Source organism: Lissotriton helveticus, chromosome 1_1 (genome assembly GCF_964261635.1).
Source record: "Lissotriton helveticus chromosome 1_1, aLisHel1.1, whole genome shotgun sequence".
Classification (NCBI taxonomy): domain Eukaryota; kingdom Metazoa; phylum Chordata; class Amphibia; order Caudata; family Salamandridae; genus Lissotriton; species Lissotriton helveticus.
In genome coordinates this window covers 1744493529-1744512799 of record NC_136057.1, presented here as the reverse complement: position 1 = coordinate 1744512799, position 19271 = coordinate 1744493529, and the positions used below count along the sequence as shown (strand labels likewise).

The 19271-nt window shown below is 42.2% G+C and overlaps 1 protein-coding gene across 1 annotated transcript in view; it reads left to right on the top strand.

The window, feature by feature from the left end:
* Positions 1-19271, top strand: part of LOC144765217 (butyrophilin subfamily 1 member A1-like) — an 84253-nt gene that overhangs the window by 43267 nt on the left and 21715 nt on the right. Inside the window, exons 6-9 of the mRNA XM_078650318.1 lie at positions 6014-6034; positions 10719-10739; positions 17530-17550; positions 18717-18737. Coding sequence (XP_078506444.1) covers positions 6014-6034; positions 10719-10739; positions 17530-17550; positions 18717-18737 — 84 coding nt within the window. The remainder of the gene's footprint in view (positions 1-6013; positions 6035-10718; positions 10740-17529; positions 17551-18716; positions 18738-19271) is intronic.

Here is a 19271-nt window from a genome sequence, read left to right as displayed (position 1 = left end):
CAAGGTTGCCTTCTGACTTACTAATGAATAAGTCATTCTGCCTTTGCATACCTATCCATGTGTTTAGCTCTGCTCCCACGTTAGGAGATGCTGAGACCAGGCACGACAACCATGAAAGTGTGATAGTGTGTACCGATCTAGCAGGTGGTAGCCCATCCTTCTGTGCCTTCTTTGTTCATGCGCGGCCTAAGCTGATAACTTTCCACTGTGTGCGTGGTTGGGGGTTCTTGGAGGAATGGTTATGCGTTGCAGACTGTTGGGGGGGCCAGTCCCTCGGCAGACATCTTAGGGATCAGGTCAGATTGGACTACTCTGCAGAGTATTACTAAGAAGTGCTCGTTTGTATCCTCTACTGTCTGACTGACTCTTCATTTGGTAGAAGGCGAGTAGGAGGTTGTAAATAACCTGGGTGACCCTAAGGGCCACTTCCTTCACCTCAATGGCCTAGCTTAAGTATTCTCCCCATGATCCTTTTTGAATACTGTGATGTTCCTCAATTTTCAAGCTTACACAAAGATTGTTAATGGAGCCCCTACCGAAGGGCACAGTTTCACAAAAGCACTCTTAGTTTGAAGTGATTAGTTTTTTTGTTTCGAAAGCCAAACTAGACGTACCTGGGTTGGTGAAGGTGTTTTTGGAATGGAAAACAGTTTTGTATACTTTCATTTGGATCTTGTTGAATGTAACTATTTCACATCCGTGCATGATTTCTGTGCTGTAGGCCACCGCTGGCATTAGCTGTGTGGACTTTCCAGTAAGTAGATGCATAAATGACAGACAGTTTGGTTTCTTTTTCAGTAGTTTGAACCCAAAAATTAACTACACTGTTTTAGCCTGCATAGTGGCTAAATGACGTTCATAGGTCATTTCATGTTCCAATTTGATGCCTAGATTTTTATGTGGTAACAACCTTGACCTTTTTGAATTCTAAAAACCAGTTGAATTACTTTTAATTTGGTATCAACCAGCCAAACCACTCTAGTTTTATTTAAGTTTAGCTCTAGCCCCCGCTCGTCCATGTAGATTTTTAAGGCATTCATGCTGTGTTGTAGGACTATTGCCGTTTGACTGAAGAGAACAATATCATCCGCATATTGCAGGCACTCTATCCATCAACCATGGGCCAAGAAAAAGGGGAGAGGGTCCAAATACATTGATTTATAATGTTAATTCCCACAGCAAAATTTGGTTTCCAATCCCAAAAAAACTGCTGATCTGAATTACACCAAATTTGGCATAAAGCTAGAACTTTACTCAAAGTGCGCTTTTTGTGTTTTTTTTGTTAATTAATTTTGCCATTTTTGAGAAATTTGTGTTTAAAGAGGTGCTCAGGTTGGTCTTGAAGGGATTGAAAATTTAGGCCGGGCTCAGCAGGGGAGAAATTAGCTGACAAAACCAAAGGTAAAAGTAACTTTATAGTTCCTTATAGTATTAAGATCTTTCCTCGAGTTTAAAAAAAGAAAAATCCATAAAAAACACAAGTTAAAGTGACATTAGTGAGGTGTAGGAATAAGATGAAACAAATGTTTTAAAACCCCAAAAAACACAGAACTTCCCCAGTTAAAGTTTACTGCGCTAACCACAACACCCTTCCTCGCCATGTACTGCTTCTGCCCTCACATGTTTCATCACTCAGTGACATATTCAGTGACATCATTGGTGACATACTGATTTTACTGATAACATCGTAGGCATAGGCGGCATAGAGTTAGAGAATGAGGCTGAGTTCACCTGATGTGGGTTGTTGATTTATGTTGGCAAGTAGGTTGAGGCTTAGAACCAAAGCCTGTTCCAAAACAATCTGTGTGAAAGGACACAGCCGCTGTTGACAACAGATTATACACCATAGGAATATGAGCAGGTGCGTATGATGAATAGTTGTAATACAGTAGCATAGACCAATTCTATGTATGGAGGACTTTTGTAAATTGTGGATGTTTATTTCCAGCCTCATTGAGAGCCACAAGAACTAGAATAAAAACATCTCTTCTTTCCTTAAACATGTGCAAAGCTGGATGAAGGAGAACTGCAACTTTCTGAATGCCTCTGAGACTTGAGGTCATCAGACCAGATCTCTTTTGGATAATAGTCTTACATCATTGTGACTAACAGTAGTGGAATAGTGTACAATGTTTGCTCACAGGAAATAATCTTGGCATCCAGATTGATCTTTTGCTCTTGAAATGTGAAATCCAAACTGCTAAATGTTTCTACAAAACCACCTCTTCCAACTCTAACTACCCCAACAAATCAACCTGTCTGGGATGGTCTGATTGAAATTCAAATATCGTAGCATTGTTTGCGTGGGAGCTTCTAAGAAAGACCCTAAAGCTACAGAGCTCAAAAACATTCTGCTTGTCTCTGCCTCAACCTAGTAATATGGGTTCACTATATGCCAGTACTCCTTTATTTGTAATGGTGGTACAGGGAATGACATTAAAATAAAGGAATTGTCTTAAACACCTGGCAGGCCTCCGCCTAAAACCTATAATTCTTTGCATAGCTTTCACCCAAAAATAACTTGATGTTCTGTAGGCAAACCTGATTGCCTATGGCAGATTAATTTCTTTATTTGGACAAGAAATGTTGTGCATAGAAAGGTAATTTAGTATGAAAGGCATTTTAGTAATTGTGGATGTATTCAACTAGATTGAGGTGATATATGATGGATGACAAGCAATAACAAGACAGTACATACTTACATAGTTCTATGGCATAATTTCTATGGCAAATTTGTGAATAGATGTTCTAGTTGTGAAGACTCTTGTAATATGCAAGATTTTCAATGTAATGACCCCCAAGAGGCAAACGGAACATGACCTAGATACCGCATGGAGATCTGGTTCTGGCGAAGCAGCTTTTGTAGGGCTGAGCAAAGACTGGGTGTGACCATGTAGCGGCCCCAGATTACAGAGCGGTTGGTTGAGTTGAGCAATTTATTATCAGTAGCCGATATAGAGCTCTGCTTCTAACCAGATTTTATGGTGGCGGTTGTACGGCATTACAACGCGGGATTTTACCCCGCATGCCATTATAACGCTGTTTTTACAACGCAAGTCGTTACAAAGGGGGCGCTGGATAGTGGAATAGTTTAATTTTGTATTCCAACTCCAGCCCACGTTGACAGTAGGGAAGGTGTTGGATAGAAAATTAGAACTTCTTAGAAAATAGAAGTTGGATAAGTGAGGGAGGATCATTTGTGTGGGTTGTAACCTCAGAGACCCTTTTAATCTGGATTTATGATGTGAAGGTTTGGGGACCTGAGGAGTTGGATGAGGTGTTAAGTGTTGACGTTTTGCTAATGGAATTACCTCTGCTGGCGATGTGTGGTAGAAGGAAAAAAGCATGAGAGAAAGGGTGGAAAGTGTGATTTGTAAAGGATGAAGTAGGTGCACTTTAGTGAAGCTTTGCTGCACTTGCTTGGATTTTTTAGATATTTGAGGTGAAGCATGAGGCACAGTTATGTACGAGATGTGTATTTTATATGTGAGGGGAGAGTAGATTGTTAATTGTGTGGGCAAGTATTCAAAGGGATGCGCATAGAGAAGTGATTTATTCTTTTTTTTTAAAAATCTTTTTATTAACATTTTTTACATAATAAATGCATTCCCACCCACCCCTCCCCCCAACTCCCCGACCAAGATCATGTCATAAAGAAACGACTTATTACATTCATAAATCTGAAATTAATCCATTATAATTCGCATTTCCTGAGCGTAAAAAGAGAAAAAGAAATAAACAGACAAAATACATTCATGTATGTCTCTGAATCCACAGCAAGAGCGGTGCCCAGATCCGCATGCCCCTTAATCTTTTTTTAGCTCCTTTGTTTCTATAGATTGCCATTTCCAGACTGCAGGTCGCTAATAGTCTAGCCCTCCATTGTTGGAATACCGGTGGATTAGGATCTAGCCAGGCGGAGGCGATACTAAGTCGGAGTATTGCCATGGCCACAAAAATCTATCCCTGTGTGTTTGTCTGCTGTTCACCATTCGCTACCCCCAGCATGATTTCCTCTGTTGAAACTTCTACTCTTGTTTGGCATACTTCTGAAATAAATTCCGATATATTTTTGATCAGGCCGGAGAGCGTGTTACAAGTGGCAAACATATGAATAATATCAGCCCCATAGAGTGCACAGCGAGGACATGTAGTTCCCTTCCCTGTTCCCCATTTGGCGATTTTCTTAGGTGTGTAATACAGGGAGAAAAATGTTTTATAAAATTGTGCTTGTAGCTTTATCGACATTAACGAGTTTAGGGCTAAATCATAGTCCATGCGGGGGATTGTAATATGAACTCCCAGCAGAGCCTGCCAAACAGTGCATTGTTTATCCATATCATCTGGGGAGGCTAGATTCAATATTTCATAAATTTTCCCGATCCTGGGAGTAATTTTTTTACATAAATTATCAATCAATTGATTATTCTGGAAATACTCCCGCCCGCCAGTTTTCTTTATTAAGAAATCTCTGACCTGCAGAAACTTAAAGAAATCCCTATGGCTAATATTATATTCCTCATGTAGGTCTTCAAACATCTTGAGACAGCCTTGTTTATAAAAACAGCCCAGCTGCACCACCCCTACCTAGGCCCATCTGTTCATACAGCTATCATGAAATATTGGGGGTAGATCGTTATTGCTGTTCACTGGCGTATAAAATGAAAATCGCCCCAACCCAAAATCTTACGAACACTACACCACACTTTATAATCCCCTACAATACTTTTAAACTTGACTTTCTTAAAGTAGCTATCGTTGGTATGTCGCCAAAAACAACCAGCGCAATCTTCTCCTAGTATAAGTTCTTGGGGGATGGTATCTCTAGGTTAATACCATCATGTGAAATCAGTTTAGCGCAATATTTCAGGACAGTGGCCCAATAATACAGTTTGAAGTTAGGTAGAGATAAACCTCCTCTTTCCTTTGGTAGTACCAACCGTTTAAGGGCCCTTCAGGGTTTCTTATATCCCCAAATAAAGCTTGAAAGCATAGATTCAATAATCCTAAAAATTTGGGGGGAGAACTCAAGGCAAATGGTCCTAAAGAAATATAAAAATCGGGGCAAAAAAAGCATCTTAATCAGATTACAGCGGCCCCTATGGTCAGATGTAAATTATCCAGTCGGGCCAACTCCTTCTTAGTTCGAGAAATCAATGGGTTTAGGTTGATATCCACAATATTTTGTATTTTTGCACTTATTGTAACGCCTAGGTATACGGCCTCCTCCGTCACTCTTGAATCTCCCATCACAATCTTATTGTTTAGTACAATCTGGGTTTTGTTGGAGTTCTATTTATATCCAGATACAAATCCGAATAGGTGTGCCTCTTCTTCTATCACTGGCATGGCTAGATTAGGGTCTCTAGTGACAAACGCGAGAAGTGATTTATTCTTAATTTAACAGCAAGGATTTGAACAAGGTAAGTTCATGGGTATTCGGGAAAAGGCCTTGTTAAAATATAACTTACTGTTGTGTACTTAACGTAATTTTGTGAATTTTACCGTTGTGTAATGCGTCGCTATTTGTGGCAAAATTATATCCCAAGAACAGCACTACCAACTAAAGCATGAACATTAGTTTGCGGCACTTGTGTTTTTTGACCTTTTCCTTTTTTTGCACGAAACCTTTCCTTGCTTCAAAAATTGATGAGTGGACACATTTCCCTTTACAGTATACAGCTAATGAACAGATTTGCAGTTCTTGTAATTAGTTGTAATTTCCCATAATTTTCCAAACATGTCATATAATTAACCAAAAGCAGATGATAGGTTCTTGCTGTTAATTTGACTAGGCTGGTATATTTTGGATAATTGTCTTTTGAAGTCTGAATTAATTTTATTGTTTGCTGGCACAATTCCCTGCACAAATGCCATTATTTTGTTAATATCCGGTCCAGCCATTAAAGAAAGGAATAGCACTTGTGGAAATGCTCTGGAAAGTCTTGGCTTTTAAAACACACAAGTATCCGCTAATGTGAATGGATCCTGACCCATCTTTTATCTTTCACAGATACCAACGTCATTAATGAAGGTACGACTGCAGGGACCACTAACTCAAGCACCTTTTGTTCTGGTTTGATTTCTTCATTTCACTACTAATAGCAGCCTGTACTGTGTGAACTAAAAATGGCTGCAACCTTTGTAAACATTTTATCTTTGGAAATGTCAGTGTTTCTGCTATCCTGTGTTGTGACGTTTGAGTAAATACTAAATACAATGAACATTGCCATCAACACGACTGTTGCTTTGTGACTGCATCTTAACGTGTCATATAAAATTAGGTTCAAGGTTCTGTCTGGTAATTTTAACTCACTCACCACCTTAAGCCCACATACCCATATGCACAACTGCAGCGTCTCCTTAAAAGATCTCCGATAAAGAGCCCTCTCGCGGGGCCTTTGGAGGACAGCAGCGCCACCCCCACGAGGAGCAATGCCCGATGATGAAGCATGACACTCGCAAGGGTGTGTGAGAGCACAATATCCAAAAAGGAGGGATTCCCAATCACTCTAGATCATGGGTACTCACAAACTTTCTCACGGGGGCCAAATTTACAGTGTGGCTTGTGTCCGAGGGCCGCAGCGGTGGGGGTGGGGTCAGTGGTGAAGGGAGCGGGGCTAGACCAACAAACAAACAGTGACCATGAGGTTGATCCCAGGTTCCTGCAGCGGACGCCTTCATCCACTGAGCCACCAGACCCGGCATACACACATCTCCCTCTCTCTCTTTCTCCCTCTCTCTTTCTCCCTCTCTCCCTCCCTTTCTCTCCTTCTGGGGGTCCCCTATTACCTCAAGGATACATTATCTGAGATATGAGTCTCAGGGCCCCTCCCCATATTCTGTAGGGGCCGTCATGTTTTTGTGTTATGCAAATGATTCATATATATCTGTATATGTCCATCCCTGTATATTCGTTACTGTGGGTCCAAGGTGTACCTGTGGGTCAGTACACATCTGTTGCGTGTAGCGCTGTGTCTGTCTATGAGTATCTCTGTCTGCCTGTCCGAGCACATCTCTATGCTTGCCTGTCTTTGGTATTTTTGTCTGCCAATCATCAGTACTTGGTACTGTGAGTTACAGTCTGGAAGCTGGGTGTATTTTTGTACACATGCTATGACTGGGCTGAATCTTGTTCTTGAAGTCTGAGGGTTGGGTTTGCGTTTCCTATTACTAGTGATGTTAGCTGCTGGGGTCGTCTCAGAACTTACATTGTGCGAATGACGAACTGTTTTCAGGCAGGACGGTGCAGCCTGGAAGCCACGAGTCATATATAGAATGTGAAAACGGCTACTTTAATGAGAAAGGTGCAATCTGTAGGTAAATATTCCCCTGGCAATGTGCCATTCAGAATAATTTAAAACCACTGCCTCACTGAGCATCCGCCTTCCCCTCCTGTAATAAGCGATAAACATATCCTTGTAAAACAAAAAAAACTTGAATCACGCCAAACCTACATTGATCCAAACATCAATACATTTAGGACTTTAATAACGCCATCCAGCTGCCACAGCGATGAAAGCTGCATTTCAAACTACTGACATTTATCTTATCTCTGAACGTGTTGTGATCTGCGGTTCAGCAGGCTCGGTAGTCACAGATGCCTATTTCCGAGCAGTTGGTTGTTGTTTTCCACCAGTGTTCTGCCAGCGCTCGGGTCTTGTGGATGAGCCCAAACACGCTGGGTTCTAGGGGGTAGTTTAGGAAAGGCGATCAGTGTGCATTTTCACCCGTGGCATGTCAATGTCGCGCAGTGTAGTTAGCTTTACTCGAACTGTGAAGATGCAGCTCTGCTGATAACCCTGATCCCGCCCTGTGCCACGCCCTAATTTCCAGACACAAGCTTGAAAGACGTAAGAAGCGGCGTATACACATTTTTAGAACACGTTTTAAGGCTATTCTGTTTAGCACGAGCCCTCAGCAGTTGCATCAGAGATCCATGACAAAAGATTCCTGCATGTACCCTTGGTACAAGCTGGGGTGCGTCAGGCGGGAGGGGGAGGAAAGAGCGAGATGTCGCACCCTCTCGAGATATCTTCACTGGGGAAATGGTTCACCTCTCAGCGCCCCTGTACCCCCACTCTGACTATGGCGGGAATCGCCCAGCCCCCACAGAGCAGCAGAGTCTCTCGCGCTGCTGCAGACACTCTTCCCCCCAATTTTTTTTTTTTAAATTGTAAACTCTGGTACGATGTCTGCAAGGTCCGCGGGCCGCCAGGGAAGGCTTGCCGGGCCTCCCGCGGGCCGTACTCTGAGTACCCCTGCTTTAGATAAACCAACTGTATTGAGATTGACCTCTCTCATACTTCCTCTCAACCAGAATAGGTTGTGATTCTCTTTTATCTTAGGAACAGCTACCCCTTAGTGAATACTATGTTAATCTTTGGGAGCACTGGTACTGGACCTACTCCTCTTCTAATAGCTCCCCCCCCTACAATGTGTTATGCTAGATGGAGCAGTCCCAGACTGGCTCAACGACCCACCCACCCCCACCTCAAGCCACCAAAACGCCTGTCGGAACTCATGATGGCCGCCCAGACACAAGGCAATCCGAAACCTCAACCGTCTGCACATCATTCTACCCAGAATATAAATCCAAAGGTTCATTTGATATTCTAAACCATGGTAACATCCTTAAGCTAATCCAAGCCACAGACTCACTGGGACAAGTTACATCGCACGAGATTCCATCTATCGAGTACAATGTGTCTGGGCATGGGAAGGCAAAAGTGAGCACTGCACTGCTACTGGTTGATTATGAACTGTTCCAAATGCTCATGTCAAACAAAATGCAAATGTAAAGGTAGTTTGAAATGCTCAGAATGCTGGGTGAAGGGGATGCACGCTACTGCACTGAGAGACGGACTTTGCCAACAATACGTGCTGGGACGTCAAATATACTTATTGAGAAGCACCCCTGTGAGGACAGAATTGATTCTATGCTGATTATCAATCGCATGTATATTCGTATATGTCTGCAACCGAATTTCTTTTTTGCAACGCAAATATGTTATGAAACCTAATAAAAACAGTTTTAATTTAAAAAAGTGCCTGGGCATGGCCAGAATAACAAAACAACGAAAGTAACCTAGTGAACCACGGAGTTGGTCATGAAAATCCTGGGACACGTGGACATTTTCATCTAGTGGGGGTTTACCATCTCCCCCGCTAAGGAACAAGGTCATTCACACTTCCTTGAAAGTCCGTTGGATACAGTTAGCAGAGTACGACCTCCTGTCCTCACCACTAAAGCCGATTTGGCTGCTGAAGCCCGAGCACTCGCTGCCAATCAGGAGATAGTTTGTCCTTCCTCTTGGAGAGTCACAAACAGGGCGCCACAGCCCTGGCCTGGTCACTCAGCTCCATGCTTCCTCATCTTGGGAGCTTTGCAGCAGTTGTCCGGTGAGGGACAGACAACTGCCAACATCGGGCCCTCACAAGGGGGAGGCCATGCCTGCACCACACAGGTAATAAGGCCTGTGGGGCCTGAAGTGCCAGATACTCCCCTCAGCCATCCTCTGTCCCGAGTGTATGATGTTACAACGCGATCTTTTAGATCGCGGTACATCACAACGCATCTTTTGCAACGCAAGTCGTTACCACGACTTGCGCTGTAGGGTGCTGGACCTAGGAATAGTAAGATTTACTATTCCAACTCCAGCCTACGTACAGTAGGGAAGGTGTTGGAATAGTAAATCTACTATTCCGTAGTCTAGAGCGCCCTCCAGCGTATGTCGTGGTAACGACTTGCGTTGTAAAAGACGCGTGGTAATGGCAGCGCGGTGTTTTGACTGCGTTGTCATGGATGTTCCCCCTCTGTCCCTCAAGCGCTGTTAGCTGGATACAGGCAGAAGGCCAGCACTCGTCAACCAATTTTGTTTTCCTTCTAGGATGTCAGCGAGGTCCTCCCCTGGAGCTGCTGCAAAATATCCCTATCAATGTGTGCATTTATAATGCCTGCCTACGGATGTTGTCGGATAACAGCAGGTTGAGTGGAGGAGCTCACCCCTGTGCATCCACCATCTTCAGTGGCTAAGCCTCGTCCCCCTGTGGTTTAGTTTTGAACTTCTTTCCAGCGCGTGTGCATGTTCATAAAGTTCTATTTTACTTTCACTGTTTCAGGATTATTTTAGTATTACAAGAAGTTGTGTTCTTATTGTTTAGTTATTATGTTCTGTTTCTTATGTTCTATTAAGTTATTTCATGTTTTGCTGTTCTTTGTGAGGAGGATGATGTATGTTATCCTGTCTTCTGCTATAGCCGTGTTTTTTGTCCTAGGCTGGTGTGGAATGTTGTGTGTCATAGGTACTATGTGATGTCATTAGTATGAGTGCTTAATCGCTGTCAGTTGGAGTTTCTGTCTGAAGTTGGAGGCTGAGCTAGGTACGTCCTAGCTTGTGGTGCAGTTCTCTTCTAACTTTTTCCTAAAGAAAGTACCTGTTTCTATTCCCACTTGCTTCCTGGGTCTTCATACCAGCGTCTATCTTCGAAATGCAACATCACCCCTCTCCATTCAAGAAATGCCAGTAGGGAAATTTACTGCCCAGTATTCCATAATGAGACCCATTATGTTTTGTTATTATGCTGTTCATAAGCATAGACAGCAGGCATAATTCATGGGGAAATACCCAGATTGGTGAACCATTGCCAAATGTCTTTAAAAAATGTTCAACTGATTAGGCACAATATCAATAATCAATTTTCCCTTCCTTTTGCAGCTTCTGAGACCAATGATACAGGTAAGAGTTACTAACCTGACACGAGAAGCCGATTTGAAATAGCAACCTTTGTAAAGTGGATTAACAATGTCTGCAACTGAAATTATCAAGTTGTTTAATTGGAATTCATTGTGATAGCAGGTTGTCCACTTGTTTGTGGTCTGTGTTCCAGTGAGTTCAAAGCACACAAATAACCTGCATTACTATCTTTGCTTCCAGTGACCATTTGCTGCTCTTCATGATGGGGTGAAACTAGTGATATCAAGGTGCTATACAATGTGCCAAACATTGGCCAGCAGACTGAGTATGTTTCTTATGATGTCTGCCAAGCCAGTGATATTAGGCTGCTGCATTATGAGGATGGTGCCATCTGTCAAATCAGGAATACAGAGTATGGAAGGATAATCTTATGTATGTGTAGTATGCATCTAGGTCATGTGTGGTAGTAAGGCTCTGTGTGCAGCAGTCTGAGTACTGAAGCCAGCGGGATCAGTTCATTATACCGCGGGTTTAGCAGGATGGATGATAAGGACAGATTCCACAGACATTGGAAATGTATTGCCGGTATTCCAGTGGCTGGAATGTGGCAATCCAGACACTGAAGTTAGGAGGATGGAGATCAAGTTTCAGAAATTCCATGAAGACTTTATTAACAAGGGGTTGTTGATTAGTTATTGCTGAGCACTACCATTTGGTTGATGGTGGAGGATGGAACTGTTGTTTTGGTTTTTCACTGTGGCAGTTTCCAGTCCAACTCTACCGTATAGTCCCTTTGTCTGTCCTAGTTATTATTTTAGACAGGCTGATGGCACAGAGAACCCTTTCATTGTGACTATGGGATGGGTGCTTCTGTTGCCCCAATGGTACCTGCTGTGAAAACCATTACATTACACATAGGCTGTGTCTGGAGAGCAGCATGAGAAGGACACTTAAAAGTGAAACCAACAAAACTGGTACTGAAGTTTAAGACGGTGGATCCACATCCTATGTCTGGAAAACAAGTATAAAAAAATCCTCCAACAACCCTCCTAACTTTCATCCAGTCCTGAGTTCTCCTTGACCAAGGAGGATATACTCTGCAGAGTACTTGAAGAGCTCCCAGTCTCCAAGAGGTGAGGCAACACCACCTGAAGTCTGCATTTCTGCTGGAGGATCTGAGGGCCTGCCTTGTGCCTAGAAATATGCATGCTTGGTGAAAAAAAGGCAGGAGTGTGCATGACCCTGTAGGAGACGAGGCTGAGAAGCACAGTGTTCCTGGTGTGTGGAGCATCCAGAGAAAACAGATGGTATCAGAGCAAAGTCAGGAGCGGCTTGTATTGTGAGTAGGTCCTCTGGCCTATCTGCATGGTTCCTACCTTACATGAAAACCTTCCAAAGACAACACTAAAGCAAGGGTGGCTATGTCACTGCCGGCCATGAAATAGTGTTACTCCAGCTGATGCCAGAATATCGAGTAGGGACCTAATCACTGAGCCCCATCAGCCTTTGAAGTGTAATTGCACCTCACCACAGTGAGCCTGATTTGTCCCCTTTGGCCACAACTAGAGAGGGTCTATGCTGTGGTCCCAGGCAGGCCATGCTGCCTTCACCCAATGATATGTGCACCAAAGAGAGGCTTGCAGAAACACAAAAGGTGCAGACTGCGCTACCTCACCAATCAACTTGCAAGACTAGGTGCACAGGCATTACAAAGCTTTAGAGTGTCCAGAGCAAAAAGACCGAGATGGACTCCAAAGGAGTTGAACACAGAGACATGAGACTCTGCCTGAAGAATACCAAAGGTAACTACAAGTGATAGAGTTGCACCTAAGACCATTGAGATAATAATTATATTCTGCACCATGCCTAGTTCATGCCTCTGCCACCAGTATAGGGCATTGTATTCCTATGGGTACCATGAAGGCAGAAGATAATGGAGCAGTAGATTGTAGCATCTTCGGTAGAATATAATCGGGCATATAAGCCTGTATTCGATTACCATAACATTAATTGTGTAGTATTTACCACGCATGCACAAGTACACTTAAAATGCATTTAAGTCAAAATAATCACATTTACCATTTCCACGCAAACCACAACTATACATTTATAGCACCTTATTTCTTATACATACACATATATAAGTATGTGTGCTCATTAACGCTTTCCTGAGCTACCCTGAACACAAACAAATACTTAGAACTCCAAAGTGCTTGCCTTCTGTGAACCCTGAAAACACCCTACTGCCTCCTAACACTATACAGTACTTCTCTGAACACTATAGGGGTGGGCGAAGAATTCCGCTCCGCTGGCGGAGTGCAGAGTTTTGCCTACTTCACGCTCCGTGCTTTGCCTACTTCACGCTCCGTGCTTTGCCTACTTCACGCTCCGTGCAGAGTGCAGAGTTCCCAAAAACTAAGCGAATTGATGCAGTGCGTAGCTTTTCTCGAGCTGCTCACCAACGGTAAGTTGGCGAGCTCTTGTGAGGAAAAATAATACGCTTGACCTCCTCTTGGCGAGTTTTCTCATCGCAGGTGGTCGTGGCAGGTCGCAACCTCTCGCTTTGAGAAGTCTGCCATTCGCGTTGAGGAAGCTGCCGCTCGAGTAGAATGTCTACTCGAGCGTCTGAAAGCAGGAGCGCCCTCTGGTGTGACACATAGTACAGTTCGCACTGATTTTACAGGGTGAGACAAACTCGTGCTAAAAATCAGTTGGTTATCGGTCAAGCTCAGCATCACCGGAAATACAAAGCCCCTCTTCATTGCTGAATTGTTCTCTTAACAAAAGTTACTTACAGGTGTAAGTTTACTATTACATTTTTGAGTGATTTTACTACTTTGGACTATTCACAAAATCCGAGTGTAAAGTTACTCAGAAGTGTAGATGTACACCTTTCTAATGCATGAAACGGGATGTGGAGCCAAATGTAAGAGGGTAAGTTACTACTGTCAAAAAGAAACATTAGCAAGTCCAGCACCACTCAGGGACAACCACTGGTACTGCAAGGCCCTCCTTTAAAAAATAATGGAGATATGAACTTGCAATAAAATGTCATAGGAAATCATCTTAAATTGAATTATTTAAAATAGTTAAAACAATAAATACATGTTTTTAGTTTTTAGATTTTTTTAACATTAATTTGTTGTTTAATATAAAATATTTTAACTTTTGGATGTATAAATTAGTACAGCATTATTTTATATTTACATATAATTCAATGCAATTTAATAATAATGCAGTCATTTTCTGTAGATAAATATCTACTTTTTAATTTAAACTTTAGAAAAATATTTTATATTTAATTTATTATATGTAAATGGAAGATTTAATTCAAAATCAAGTTAATAGTGCGACAGCATTTATTTTCCACATTTAAAATATATAAAATGAATCACACCTTAATATGTAACAAAATATTTCCATTCATTTATTATAACGTTTATTAAAGTGTATTAATGTTCCCTATACCTAGCCGTAAGTATATCACAACCCCAACTGTGGAGTCTCCCTATGGTAAAATGAAGTGAAAAGTTTAAAAACCAAAAAAAGTTTATTTGAGAAAAAAAAATCTGAAGAAATATTTTTAGGGGGCAGTTACACTATAAGAAATGCCCAGCATTCCCCTCGCACTGTTTCTGCATGCACTGCCGGTACAATGGAAACCCTGAGAATCCCCACGGCCTGTAGGCCCTAAGGTACGCTGGCAATCCTAAGAATTTGTTGGGGTGAGGGGGCTGAAATAAAGAGGCCAGGCGGGAAACAGCCCTTACAACGAGGTTTTTACCTCGTTGTGCCTTTACCACACATTTTTTAGCATGCATATTTTTACCACTTGCATGCCTTTACAACACATGCTTTTTCCACGCATTTAAGGTAAGTTGGGTGGGTGGGGGGTCTCTCCCCCAAATACAATGTGTGGTATTGTCAAGCGTTGTAAATGCATATTCGCTGTAAAAACATGTGTGCTAAAAAATGTGGGGCAAAGGCATACGATGTATTTACCTGCATTGTACCGTCGCAGAGAGAAGGAATGGGTAGACTCCAGTTTTTTCCTTTCTCTAGCAGTGTCCCTTCCCCTGTAGCGTGGAAAACACTTCTGCAGGGCTTGACAGGTTGAGGAGGCTGCCTCTCTCTAGAGGTTCGAGCCTTGGAGCACCTGTCTCTCTTGCAGAAAGATGGTGAAACTGTGGAGCAGGTACAGTCAGATCTAATGAATGAGCTATTGCCCTGCTTGTTTAAAATGTTCTAATGCAGAAATGTTCTTACCGTGAGAGTTGCTCCTATTCAAAAGGAATATCCCTTGAATATTGTTGGAAATCACCAGTGACCTCGTAGAGAGCATCTTGGTGTCTCAGTTTCATGACCTGTAGCAGGTGACTGCATTTATGGTATCAAAATCACAAATAAGGTTTTGATTAGCTGGGCCATAATCATCCTTCATCTTTTGGGAAAAAGGGGTCCTTCATGTGGTCAGTAAGTCTGCTGGGGACCAAGTCAGTTATTTCCTAGAGGTTATGTACACAGCCCACATGAGGCTGCAAGCACAAGGGGGCCATGCTGGAAGCCCCCATGCGCACTTTCTGACATAGTTTCCATGTCAGAGAGGCCGGCATGGAAACCATGCCGGAAACCGTGCATCGTAATCTCAAGGATGGAAAGGCCCGCCCTTGAGATTACTGGCTGCCTTCCGACTGGCCGACAGGCTCCTAGAGCCCGTCGGAAGGCAGCTGGAATGACCATCCAGTTTACTTTCCAACCGCCTAGATCATAATTAGGCGGTTGGAAAGTAAACCGGGGGGCTGATTACAATGGCATAATAGGCCCGAGGCCGATTACGATTCGGCCCGTTATAGCTTCTTCCGTTTGGTCCCCAGGTGTCAGCCCAACTGATGCATACGCTTGGGTGATTTACTGATTGGGAATTTTCTGTCTGGATACTGCGCTCAGTTATACACATTACTCCGATCATCGATCACATACAAGAGTATATTGTGATTTTTGCCACTTTGCATTCATGCTTTTTGCTATTGAAATTATGTGGGCTTATTATGAAAAGTGTTCATATCTTTGAAGCCGTTTGGCTGTAATTTACTTGTTTATTCCTTATCACTGCACAGTATTAATTTAATAAGCCACTGGCCTTGAATTATGCATTCTTTCCTGATGCCCTGCTTATGACAAATACTATATATTTTGTCTGTTTTTTCATATTGCAATCACCATTTTCGGATTTGTCTATACCACGGGTACTCATAGTACGGCCCGCGGGCGGCCCGGCAAGCCTTCCGTGGCCGTCCGCAGACCTTGAGACATCATACCCGTGTTTTAAATTTTTTTTTAAGAGTGTCTGCAGCAGCGCGAGAGACTGCTGCTCTGTGGGGGCCGGGCGATCCTAGTGATAGCCAGAGTAAAGCTGCAGGGGCCTAAGAAGAGGTGAACTACATCAAGGCCTCATTAACATGAAAATGGTCTTTTAAAGACCTGTTAAGTGCTCGGGTGCGGCTGTGAGTGTGTGTGTGCCCCAGCTGACACACAGTCACGGTGAGATGAGAGGGAGGGGAACGGAGAGGTGTGGGAGAGTGAGAGGGAGGAAAAGGGAGGGAAAGGGAGAGGGAGTGAGTGAGATAAAGAGACTGGGAATGTTGGGTGGTGGAAGAAAAAGACGTAACCTTGAATCAAAACTACACAGACTTGTATTCAGCATCTTAGAGTCCAAGGCACCGATGGATAGGGCGGGGTCTCCCATACCTGAGTTGCTACCGGGTGAGGTGAGGTTTTTATCTCATACAAAACAGGTGTGAAGATCACTCCGCTTGTATTGAGGTCTTTTTATAAAGGTTGTATTCTGACTACCATTGTCAGCACATTTCACTTTTCTGAAGAACGCAGTAGCAATCTCATTTAAGTCTTGAAGAAAGCCTGGGCTAGGGGCCCTCTAGGCTGAAACTAGTCGACCATATTGTGAAGCAGTCTATTCAAAACTGCTTTTGCACTATTTTAAATGGACTGGTGGAGACATTTCCATTAAAGTAATTTTCTAACTCCCATATCCATTTTTAATCTCACTCACTAACACTGCACTGACTATTCCATCACCCAAGCTACCGATATCCACTCCCAAAAGGAGATAATAGTTAATGAAGTAATCTTCTTCTTTCTTGTTTGCACTTCCTTCTGCTGTTGTTTAATGTAGCCTGTTCGCAATCTGACCCACAGTATCTCTCTCAGTGATCTGGAAGAGTTGTGGTAGGAAGGAAGAATATCCAAGTGATGACACTGACCTCCCTTGGTAGTTGATGGACATCCTATCATCTGGCGAAGGCTGCCTCTCTCTATACACTCTTTCTTGGTTCATTTCATTTCAATTTGGATATACGCTGGGTGTTTTCAATCTTAGTTGTTGTGATAACCTGTTTCTTGCTTCTCTCTCTGAGACCACCAGATTCTATTGTAGTTGTGATTAATTGTAATGGGGATTAAAGCTGGGGTTTGGTCTTTAAACTCTCCCTTGGACCCTTTTTTCTCCCTTCTGGAGTTGTTATGAATTTTCTATTTTTATACTCAGTAGTTTGAAATAGACAGCAAAGATAATAAAAGAACATAGTGCCTTTGATTTGTGAAGCTCCCATTCTTAAAATAGGCCAAACTGAGTAACTCCTCAGAAATGCGGCAGTTGACAAAGGTAAGTGGGGAAAGTCAAGCATTCAACAAAGATTACCTGGGTACAAGGCTACCATTCAGCAATGTTAAGCTCCCTTTCTCACCATTACCTTTTAAATATTTCTGCTTCCACAATATATTTCTAATATGGTCTGTCATTTTTTTTTTGCAGGATATGGAATTCCAAAAAAAGGTAGGCATAGGTTTTGAAAACAGGGCTCGGATGCCATTATTTCCCTGCTAGTAAGCCCCCTCCCGCTATACTGCATTCATTGATTTATGATGCGTATGGGAGGACTGTAAATCTTCACAGCCCCATTAATTTAGATTTATGCAGTTTAAAATCAAATTTGTTTGTAGATATTATTGTTCTCATACTATACTTGCCATTAGTTTTCAAAATACACAAAAAACTAAACACAAGACTAAAATAAAATCATCAAAAATGTGATTTCTAGAACTGACATAAAATTGGCAGGAATTTACTTTAACATGTTATGTAGGCGATATACCAGCAAACCTTGAAGTAACAAGAACAAGTTCTTTAGTAAGATTCAGTCATTTAGTAGAGCCATAAGAAATACACCATGTCAGCATCCTCCATCAAAAGTCCAGCAGATGTCCTCAGTAAACAATTCAAGAACTGTACGGGGGTAAGCATTTGAGAACGATAGCGATCTTTAATAATCTTATTTGTGCAATGCTGGAAGCACATCAAGTCAAGTCTTCAAATGTATGCTTGATTAAGAAGTAACCAGATCAAGATATTGCTGAAATTGCCCAAAACTAGTATGGATAACTGTTTTAAACAATATCTTGGCCTCTTCCTTAGAAATAGATTGGTGCATAAACTTATGCTTTTCTGACGTCACACATATAATTTGATATGTTTTGCCTTTAAGCATGATAAAACTATGCAAAAAGTGTTTGACTAGAAAACAATTCAAGAACTTTACAGGGATAGCGAAACACCCGGGTAGCGGCCATAGATAGCCTCAATTTTGTGTTGGTGGAAGCTGATGGAATCAGACTTGAAGTATATGGTTAGGTGCATGATCAGGTTAGTGAAGTCTCTCAAATACAAAGCACTGCAGCTCAGATACTTCAATAGTTTGTAATGGAACATTGCAAAGAATGTAAAAGACATGAAACTGATATGTGCTCGCTCTATATTCATATTTCACCAAACCAAGCAACCCCACAGCAATGTCAGAGTTGATAAAGGCAGGTGGAGCATTCAAAGTGAGGCCTACAAAGCTACCATTCATCACCCTTTCATTTGATCTAAAATTCATCTTTGAAGCCATCTGTCAGTGTCCTGATCTCTGATATTGTTTCTGTCCTTTCTTTTTCTTGCAGGATGTGGAAGTAAAAAAGGAGGTATGCATCGTTTCTGAAAACATGACAAAATGCAAAATATAAATGGCAAGAATTTACCATTAGAATTGTTCTGTCATTGGTAGATATATGCCTACTAAAGTACTGGGACATATTGAAGTAAAAGGAACCATTTCTGTATGGTGAACCAGCAATATGGTAGAGCCAGAAAAAACATTCTCTCAGTACAGCATCCTCCACCAGCATTCCTTCATCAGCCTCCACTACTGTCCACACGAGATGTCGTTTGTGTCATCCCAAACATTGCTACACCTTGCAACATACAGTCAAAAATGGTGGTATTAGTTAAGGGGGTGATGATCCACCTTAAGCAATAGACCTAATCCTTGCTCGGGTACATCACTACACTTACTAAATTAACCACATAGAAGATTGTCATTTCCTACACATACTATTGGCAGCATTGGGTTCTACTCGACTAGAGCACAAACACACACAATGCAGTAGGGCAGTCTTCTGAGTCACTATACTATTGGGACACCACAACATTTTCAGTGAAGATTTCACTGTCCTGGG